At 34.9% G+C, this 10,321-nt stretch overlaps 1 protein-coding gene across 1 annotated transcript; it reads left to right on the top strand.

Moving 5' to 3' along the window:
• The first annotated feature begins 1,112 nt into the window (after window positions 1–1,112).
• Window positions 1,113–10,018, top strand: TMEM244 (transmembrane protein 244). Its single transcript, XM_062488805.1, has 6 exons — window positions 1,113–1,145; window positions 3,294–3,379; window positions 3,899–3,972; window positions 7,367–7,492; window positions 8,934–8,978; window positions 9,924–10,018. The coding sequence occupies exons 1-6, from the start codon at window positions 1,113–1,115 to the stop codon at window positions 10,016–10,018; spliced, it is 459 nt and encodes a 152-aa protein (XP_062344789.1).
• The last annotated feature ends 303 nt before the right edge of the window (window positions 10,019–10,321 follow it).

Below are 10,321 nucleotides of genomic sequence, written 5' to 3'. Positions count from 1 at the left end.
AATTATTAAAGCAAATGTTTCTTCATTTATTTGCTACCTCTGACTATTGCAACTGTTTAACCAACTTAGTTTAGGTTTTTTTTATTTTGTTTCAGTATAATCCTTTGTCATCACTTCAGCCCTCAAAACAGGACTTTACTGATTGATGTACAGGTCTTCGTACTAGTATTTTTGCACAGGAAAGAATTTCACACAATACTACCAGTAATTTCCCTGACAGTACTCACAATCTGGAGCTATCAAATCTATGAGTGAAAGCTCTTGTTTGCCTAGTGCAGACTGCATTTTAGAGCAAATAACATTTATTTTGTATGACTAAAAAGGCATAAAAAACCCTAATGAAATTTGCACATGTGTTAGTATCAGCAGAAAAAAAAAAGTTCATTATGGGTTCAGTTTCAGAAGCATCTTCTTTTACCAAATAACACAGCATACTGAATCATAATGTGCCTGTAAAAAGTCAAATTTGAAGCCATTAAGGAATTGCTCACTAGAAGTTGGATGTGCTCTAAAACACACTAAATTTCATTCTACTGAAGGAACAAAATACAGTTCAGGAAAAAAAGAGTCATAACATAAGTCTGAACTTCTTAACTTAATTAAACCTAATTTAATGTGAATTACACTTGGTGTAATAAAGTGATAGTCAGAAGAAAAATGTTAGCAAAGAACATTGTGAAGAATATACCACTCTACCACATCTATAGTCAATAGAATTAATGCTATAAAATGTAAAAGATAACTAGGAGTAGGAAGTTGGAACTATGATTACATGAATACTGAAAAAAAAGCAATTAAAAGGCAGAAAATAATAATAATGTTGTGTCTAAATAGCCCAGTTATATTTTAGATATGCTTTGGCTGACTGTAGCTACAAAAGTACTAACGTTAGATGAGCAAGCAGGATTTTCTCTTCGCTCTTCAGCGGCTTACATTCAGCTCACAGATGTCCTCTGTCTCAAGTCAGTTTAATCCAATCACCTCACCTCACCCCATCCTGTCCTATACTTACCCATTAGAATATTTTTTGGGGTGAAAACAAGCTGCTTCTTCCTGCTAAAGTTGGCATACGGAATATAGCAACAGCACTTCCTCTCACTCATCATGTGTCCATGGCTCTCAAGGTCAAAACTGCTGAAACCAAGGTAAAGGGAATTGAGTTTATTTAGTGTTGTATATGTCACCAGATAATATTAGAGAATTAGACAACTGCTGTGGGAAATAAGCTGTTGCTTTCGTTCTTACAGACTGTTCTTCGATGTTCTCTTCTTTAAAAAACTCCAAGTTAAAAAGACAGTTTATCCTATAGTTCTGGCAGCAAGTACTGCAAAGTACATCTTATAAAAAGGATTTCAAAATATGTGATGTTGTTCCACTTTGAGATAAAATTCTTGGAAATGTCATAAAATTTTACATTTGGTGTCACTAGTGATTTCCTAGGATTCTTGCTTTAAGTTGTTTTGACATATAATGAATAATCCTGTGGATTTAAACTTGTGGGTTTTTTGCTTTGAAATACCAGAAGATCTAGAAAGGGAAAAATAGATTGAAAATAAAGAGTATTCTCAGATTTAAAAAGAAAAAAAAAAAGTTTGTTTAAATTTCTGTGGCAAGGTCAAATAAAAAATGAGGTAGATTAATGTGAAAAGAATGGAAAATTTTCAGTGTTTTCATTTTCATGTTGTGCACATTTCCTTGGCTCACTCAAGTGAGCAAAGCATACTATACCTAATGTCTCAATACACCTCTAAGACAGGGACTAAGAATATTCCAGATACAAAGAGAAAAATACTGTGCCTTTGATGCCAATGAAAGCTTGCTGCTGACTTCAAGGCTAGGAATTCGCCTACTGCAATTACAGGTCAATAGGTCATCGTCTCACAGCCATCCTTCAGCCCTGTGATTTTCCCTTTGGTCCTCTCTCACCACTTTTATTACTGTACCAATCTCCATCTAGGGCAGATAAGGCTTCACAGAGGCACTTGCAAGAGGAGGGGCAATGGATGAAGGAGAATCACAGGAAAAGTGTGGCTGCCTAGAGCAGTGAAACGAAAAAGATTCCTACCAAAAATGTGGCAAACATTAAACTTCCAATGCTTGAAGTTATGTTTGGGGAGTAAGAGGCAGCATGGCTGCCAAATTTACACACGACATTGTAGTTAATTTCCATTACCACAGTGGTGGTGCGCACTGTGGAAAGGAAGGGATCGAATGGATCATTTGGGCAACTTTCATTTAGAATAAGTATACAGACAGTACAAAGCAGCTGTATTTAGCCCACAAACCAATATGGTTGAAGAGATTAATAGTTCTCCGTTTTTGTTTGGCTTTGTTTCGATGTAGGGGAAAAAAAAAAAAAAAGTAAGCCTGTCCTGGACCTTTTCTTCTTGGCAGATACCAGTATCTACAGGAATGATGGATTTGTCTCCTGTTGCATTAGAAACTAAAGCTCTTTAGTCTCTCTTCTTGTGGGAGATAGATGCAGTATTCAATATTAAACACTTTACAACATTTAGCATTATAAAAATAGGTGGTTTGACATATTTACAGTGCTCCCACTTCTGTGAATGTTGGATGCTTCTGTAAATACATTACCTACCACACAACCACTCAAAGAACTAAGGCCAGAAATGAATGTTAGAGTTTAAGTTTCATCTTCACAAGCATCTGCTACTGCTTTTTAGGATCTTTTATTTCCCAAAGGAGCTTGTTCCATTGGGTAGTTACCTTTACAAGTCAAGATGTCCTTCCTGCATCTTTCGAATTTGTCTAGCTAGAAGTTGTAGCTGTTTACTTCTTGTGTCTTTTCTGATAGATTAAAGACCCCTTAAGTACCTGGTATTTTCTGTGAAGGTACTTATCCATCATAATCAAATCATCCCTTGGAGCTAAACAGATTGACCTCTTTAAGGCTGTAGCCGTAATAAAGAAAAAGCTCAAACATTTCTAGCCACAGCTCCCTTTTGAGTCTCTTCTCTATACCTTCTTAATTTCTTAATAACTGCCAAGAAATGTCCTTCTCCTTTTAGGAACACTCATAAATTGTATTTACAGTAGGTATACAACAATATATATTAGAAACAAAGCCATACATTATAGCCGTACATTAGGAGCTGTAATGTGCCAAAGAGCTTTTAGCACATTCATGTAATCAGTAACAGCAAAGCTTCCACCTAAATATTTTATTTTATAAACTTTTTAAGCATTATGTTTGATAGAAACCTAGAATTATTTTCTGAAAATGTCTGAAGTTAACATGGCTTTAGGTTTTACTGTTTTATGCCCATTTGCAGGTTGTACTGGTGAACCTGTTGATATGCATAGTAGTTTTCTACACTGTGTACTATGTGGTCCTCTCTGTGTGCTTTGCAGTATTCAGGTGAGATTTCCCTGTCTTTAGTCTGATATGTTGGCATACTGGAAATCATGGGTAGAGATATGACTATTTAAAGGAAGCATCCAGACTGGAGGCATCCTGGCTTGGTTATTCTGTGAACACAATTTTTCAAATTTGGTTAAATTTTTGTACCTGAACCTTCTTTCAAATGCACAAATTGGCAAGCAGAAACTCAAAACTAATATAAAAAGTTGGTTCTAAAAGTCTTCCTTGCAGTTGCATCATGTAAATTAATGAACATAAGAGAAAAGATGAAACAAAAAAAAAGTAAAATAAAGATTTTATAGTCAATGTAAAAGACAAATTATATCCCCCTAGGAAGTTATTGATTAGCATACATAAGACCAAACATCTTAAATAAAAGTGAGCAAGGGCAAAACCACAACTCAGAATGGGGCTTAGAGAGCTTGAAAAAACCCAGAAAATTCTCATAATATGTCATGTAATCACTAAGAGATTACTAAAACTCTCTGTTTAAAATTATTAATTTTGTTTCCACAGGATTAAAATGTTGGATGGTTTGGGACCTTTTGATTTTAAAACAAATCCCTCATGGATTAACCCATATTATTTAGGTAACGGAAGTTTGTTTCTCTTTTTTTTTTTTCCTTCACTCAAGAAAATATATTGCATATGGATGTAAACTTGTTTTCCAATTGACAGTATTTTAAAGATTTCTGTATTTTAACTACACTGCAGTTTATGCATCTTGCCAGTGCTTCTCATTTCTGCACCGCTACTTTACATTCAAGTGATTTTTGGGCTTTTTTGTTGAGTTCTTCTGATCTTGCATCATCAGAAGAAAATGTCTGCTTTGCTAGGATGCTTCATTTTCATTGCAGAACAATTACTTATTCTCCATCAAGTTTCCTCCACAAAGTTGTTTAATTTAATTTAATTTTCATACTGCAGCAAATTTCCTAAGAATCACTGGATTCAGATCAGAGAAATGGGTCATGTTCAACTAATGGCAATTTTGTTTTGGTAATGCTTGAATACAATGGGCATTAAAATATCAGAATTTGATTATAGCTCAATCCCTAAATGTATCTTTTTATATCCTAATACAAATTTTTGCAATTTTTCTGAAGCGCTCAAAATGTATTTTTTTTCCTAAACTGTCATTCCTAAAAATTATACGCACACATAAAATGTTAGCAAATTTGTAATCTATTTTATAAAGGCAAACCTCATAATCTCTCAGTAAAATACATAAAGCTCAAAAGTAAATTGGTTAGTTCGTAGGTTAAAAGCATAATAGAAGTACATGGATGTTTTTGCAGTTTTAATACTGATTTCAGGTGAAGAAAGAACATTTAGGTAATGCCAGTGGAAAAAGAAAAACTAAAGCATATTCCATTAGAATTACTTTTCAGGGCCAAATAGAATTACTGTACCTCAACATGATTTTCCCCTAAAATTTTATCAGTTAGTTTGATGCAACCTGTTTTTACGCCAAAGACATGAGCTGTTTCATACCACCAATTAGTATTCCATCCTCCTGTCTGTCCATCCATGAAAATAACATAGAAACACAGAACCTAAGAGCATCTGTTTAAAATTTAAGGGCACAGAGTCAGAATGTCTAAATTATGTTGCAAATGAGAATTTGTTTACTCAGGAGTTTAACTCGTTCCTGTTAAAAACAGAATTCAGCCTTAAAATAATCTCAAAATAAAGATGGAAATCACTCAAAAATTAGGTATCCTTTCCAGGTACCCAGTTTTGTAAAAAAGTTTCCAGAGTATTTACCCACGTTAAAACCCTTTATAAATTACAAAAATTGGCATAATTTAGAGGGATTAATGTAATATAATAAAAAGCCATAATATAATGCTTTGTGAGACATTAAATATTTAAGTGTTATTTCCCACTTTCCTAACCACATGAGGTTTTTCCAGTTACATTTTTCTTATTTTTCTTAGAATTTTTTAAACTACTCATTGAAAGATCCATCGTACAGTAGGGACTAATAGGTCCTCTAAGTAAATGAATAAAACTGTAGAACACAAAATGCTGTCAAAGTAAATTTCACTGTATAAATTGAATGAAAAAAAAGAAATATGGTCTCTCTACTGTCAGCTACAGCAATCATAGAGATTTTGTTTTAGCAACAGTAAGAAACAAATAATTCTAATAAAAATATTACTTTTATATGCCCATGTACTTAAAAAGAAGAACAAATTGCATTTAGATGGACAATTATCTGTATTACAAACTCATGTTTATGGTCTGTTGTATGTGAACTCAGGACTAAAGCTGGAATAGACATCATGTATTTTCCATGCAAGCCCCTGCTAGCCCCAATAGCCACACAGCTGTTAGCACTGAGAAAAGTCAGGCTTCTGCTTGTAGGGATTTTTTGCCTCTGCTCACCTTGTAGGCTCTCTGTTCTATCTCCCTTTCTATGTCTTGTCTTTAAATTGTTCTGAGAGAGAAATATATACAGAGAGAGATATAGATGTCGATATTTTGGTACATATACCATTTAAATATATGATACAATGAAGGGAGGAAGCTATCAAGTTCCTTACCAAGCATAACCCCTTAACTACACAATTTTGTTCTGTTTGAGAAAAAAATTTCCTCTGTCAGTACCAAATATATCCATCTGGCATCATATGCAAAGATTATGGATGGTCACAAAAATTTCCATTAATTCCCTCGTCTAGGCTATACAAATTGGTCATAATCCTATCACTAGTCATAATCCTGTTATTGCATGTTTTTATATAAAATATATAACATTTTAAAGTCTATAGGCAAATCAGGTTACAACCCAAGCAGATGTCCGTGGCAAAAAAATTATCTTTGTAAGGAAAACATAAGCATAATACTTAATAGAATCATAGACTCACACAACCATCTGTAACTTTTTCTTGTGTCCCCTGCCCTGTTGTTGCTGGGCAGGGGAAAGTTCCAAGGTTTGTGAGCGCTGGCCTTTCAGGCACTCAGCTTCATGGTTTCTCACACAAACCTGTGGTTTCCAGCTGGCATAAAAAGACTGGGAGAGCAGCTCAGACTTTTCCCACAGGCTTTATTATCATCCGTGAAGGGGTCAGGCTACAGATCCAAAGATGGGGGATCACACATTTAATTTTATAGGGTTTGGGGGGGATCACAAGTAAACCAATGGAAACAGGGTTAACACATTTTGGCCAACTACATTATCTTTCTTTGTTTGGGACAACCAACTATAAAGAATAAAACTTAACCAATAATATTCTAAAAAATAAGAAGAAGAGCTCACATTTTTTCTAACATGAATCATTCTAAGCAAGTAATTTTTCTTAAAGAAAGTGCCAGGGGGCCCTCACAGGGATGTCTGCAGAGGGATTTGTCTCCTCTACAACCATCTAGGTTGGAAAACACCTTTAAGATCATAAAGTCCAGTCATGAGTGTGACTCACCAACCTCTTCATGTTCACCATTAAACCATGTCCTCAAGTATCATGACCACATGCTTTTTTAAACACTTCCAGGGTTGGAGACTTCACCACTTCCATGGGTAGTTCCAAAGTTTCACAACCCTTTCTGTGAAAAAAAATTCCTAATACCCAATCTATACATCCCCTGGTACAACTTATGGCCATTTCTACTCTTCCTGTCACTGGTTGCCTGGGAGAAGCAGCTGACCCCCACCTGGCTACAGCCTCTTTTCAGGCAGTTGTAGAGAGAGGTAAGTTCCCCCTGAGCCTCCTTTTCTCCGGTCTAAACACCCCCAGCTCCCTCAGCTGCTCTTCAAAGAACTGGTGTTCCAGACCCTTCACCTGCTCCATTGCCTCTCTCTGGACATGATCCAGCACCTCAATGTCTGTCTTGTAGTGAGGGGCCCAAAACTGAACTCAGTGATCTTGTAGGAAAATCTGCATAACAACTCAGGTATTTTATATTCTTATTGCTATTGTTTGGAATATGAGAAGTCTTTCAAAACTGTGTTTGGTGAAAATATCCTATTTTCATTTACAGTTCTTGTGATATCCTTGGAAATAACTTTCTTCATTTGTGGTCTGCTGTTTGCTCTGGTTGTGGAAGAATGGGTTTGGGACTATGCTGTAACAGTTACTATTATTCATATCATCATAACTTCAGTGGGTAAGTAGGTTTACTGCTAAATATTTGCATAGTATCACAAGTTGAAGGACAAATCCACTATGAATCATCTAATGTATTACTGAACAAACTTCATTTTCCCTAAAGCTAAATACATGCGTATCTCTATTTTCCATCTGTTTGACTCATGCCTCTTTAAATCCTCCCATTTTAAACTTAATTCTGGATTTGTAGCAGAATTTTAAACCATTATACTATTATTTTTAAACCAGAGGTTTAGTTCATATTCTAACAATTCGTATCAAACCGATCCAGGCTAGATACAATTTCCACATCAGAGAGGTGTTTTTTTTCAAAACAAGACATTAATAGCTGTTCACATCTGGATATTTTAAGAACTACTCATTAAGACTTTAGCTTAAGTTCAGAGAAAAAATGGAGTTTTGCTTCAGCAAAATCAGTGCAAAAGTTTTCATTAGATCATTTGAACCAAATCTCAATGAGGAAAATGAAGCATTTTACCACTGAAAGTCCTTTTCCCCCATGAAACTGTTTCCTTAAAGGAAAGAAAAAGAAACTGTAAATGAGACTCATCATCTCTTTTTGCCAACACCTAGTAACCTGCTCCCTCTTCTCATGCTGTTTAGCAGAATGCTGCTATGGCTAATTAGGAAATACATTTTAACTCCATCCTTGCCAGACCCTAGATGGGGATTCTTTTCTCTTAGAACAATTAGTTTAATATCCTTATTCTAGAATGCAGAAAAAGGAAAATATTTTTGACAAATTAGGACACCCTCCCTACTGTATAGAGATTAATCTTCCATTTTGCATTGCTTTGTCCATTTGTTTTTCAGCACTTTATGCTTATGGGAGATTCCCCAATTCCCTGACAAATTAAGCCAGAGACCAACAGAGACTGTATCTTAAAAAATGAAGCATAATTTCTCATGTACTAAATTTGGTTTTCTGGAATTTAAACTACTGTTATTCCTAATTAATAATTTTTGTATTTAAATCAAGGAATTAAAAAAAATAGCAAAACCCCTCTGTTTGTACATAATTTTTACAGGGAGTTAGCTTCTGTCATTATATTGGATGATGCATCATGATGTCCCAACAACACCAGATTAATCATTGCTTCCTTCAGATGGCCAACCAAACCTCTGCTGGCTGACCCTGAGCTGTCAGCCTATGCAACGTGCTTCACAGCCCCATCTAATACCTCTGCCAGCTTTCTTTGGGGGAGGAAATGTGGGGGCAGAGAATGGCCTGCCAGTTAGCCCCCAGTGGGGATGTGGGTCAGCTTGGGTGTGGTCAGGGCAAATGCTGGTCAGGACTTAAGCATTTGTCATTTCAATATATGTAACACATATAATTTATGAAGCATAACTAAGCAGACCTTTGATAACATTGTGCATTGCTCACTTGTCCCTGTTCTTACTGTTTTAAAATTTACCTTTCTACTTTTCTTCTTCTTTAGTTATGTCTGAGTTCCCCCTGATGTTACACTGGTGGCTGGCATTAGGTATAATTTCATTCTTGAAAGCTTAATTTTCTAAAATCTGTGTAGAAAACTAGATTTATAATATGTAGAAAATGGTGTTTATAATATGAATTGCTTCTATTAAATATCTGTTGTATCACTAATTTGACAATTGTCAACATTTAAAGAAGAAATACAGGCTTTTTGTTCATACTTCTTTTAATGACACAGGTAAATAATGCTGAACTAAGAGTTGCCTCACCTTAGAAAAGTCCTCTTTTAAGGCTGGAATATGCTCATGTTAGTCTTGAGAACAAACAGCAGATGCATGACTTGAAATAAGTCATGAATAAGCCCTCACTAATCTCAGTTAGTGAGGACTTAACCATAACTTATTTCATCTATAATAAGATGAAATCTATCTCAATTCAGGTGTCAGAAAGACAGTTGTCCAAAGTTGTTGCCGTTCTTGATACGCTTTTAAATCAATGGAAAAAAACAGGTACCTTCAGAGGGAAGTTTTATAAACATTATGTACAAGTACTCATGTTAGATGAGATGAATTTCAGTCATCACATTTCCTCAGAGGGAATGGCAAAACTACATTTCTGAATGTTTTTCTGTAAAATCAGAAGCATAGATTTTTACATGACAAGTAGATTATCTTGAAAAACAGTAGTTAAGGGGAAAGGACTGGCTTCTGTTCTTCCTTCTTATATTATGGATACAAAGGATAAACAGCTGCAATAAATTCCCCAAATGATGGGGAGAGATAAATAAATTTCCTGTCCTACAACTCATTTTGCATTAGCAGTTGTGGAGGCTGGTATCTTTATAAGTAGATGAAGCCTTGGGTGAAATGTTTAAGTAGGAAGGCCTTTTGTATTTTAATATTGAAGATAAAAATCATGTCAGTTTAAATATTTATAATAAAATTTGTATTCCACTATAAAAAATAATACAAAACAACCATATATTTTCTTTCAGGATCTGGAGTAATTTCAATGATTTGTGGAGGACAGATTTTGGCATATTGCTTGTTCAAAGACAACTTCATTTACCCAATTCTTGATGACTTTTGAAAAGTATTAGAACTTGCCTTTTTATCTGTGTGAATCCTATTGTTCTGCTAATCAATGTAATTAAAATGAATTGAAGTCAGCAACTGTCTAATCATAAGGTTAATACTTACCAGACCTCTTGTATCTTATGTTTTTCTGGCAATTTCATCACTTTCATCTTTTGTATGTACATTTTTCATTAATCAATGAATTAGATAGACTGTCTCTTTTTTGAAAACCAAGAAGCCATAAGGAGGATAAAAGCAATGGTGCAACATTCCAGCAAAATCCTACAAGTAGAAGGAAAACATTTATTTGGATGTA

Source organism: Cinclus cinclus, chromosome 3 (assembly GCF_963662255.1).
Source record: "Cinclus cinclus chromosome 3, bCinCin1.1, whole genome shotgun sequence".
Lineage (NCBI taxonomy): Eukaryota > Metazoa > Chordata > Aves > Passeriformes > Cinclidae > Cinclus > Cinclus cinclus.
Note: the sequence above shows the minus strand (reverse complement) of the source record. Positions and strands in the feature narration are given on the sequence as shown.

What these genes read in the sequence shown, in the direction of transcription:
- TMEM244 (XM_062488805.1), top strand. Translation starts at nt 1,113, where the DNA reads ATGGCTCTCAAGGTCAAAACTGCTGAAACCAAG. An exon ending in GATTAACCCATATTATTTAG is followed by an intron (nt 3,973 to 7,366) that starts GTAACGGAAGTT and finishes TTTCATTTACAG; the next exon opens with TTCTTGTGATATCCTTGGAA. An exon ending in TATCATCATAACTTCAGTGG is followed by an intron (nt 7,493 to 8,933) that starts GTAAGTAGGTTT and finishes CTTCTTCTTTAG; the next exon opens with TTATGTCTGAGTTCCCCCTG.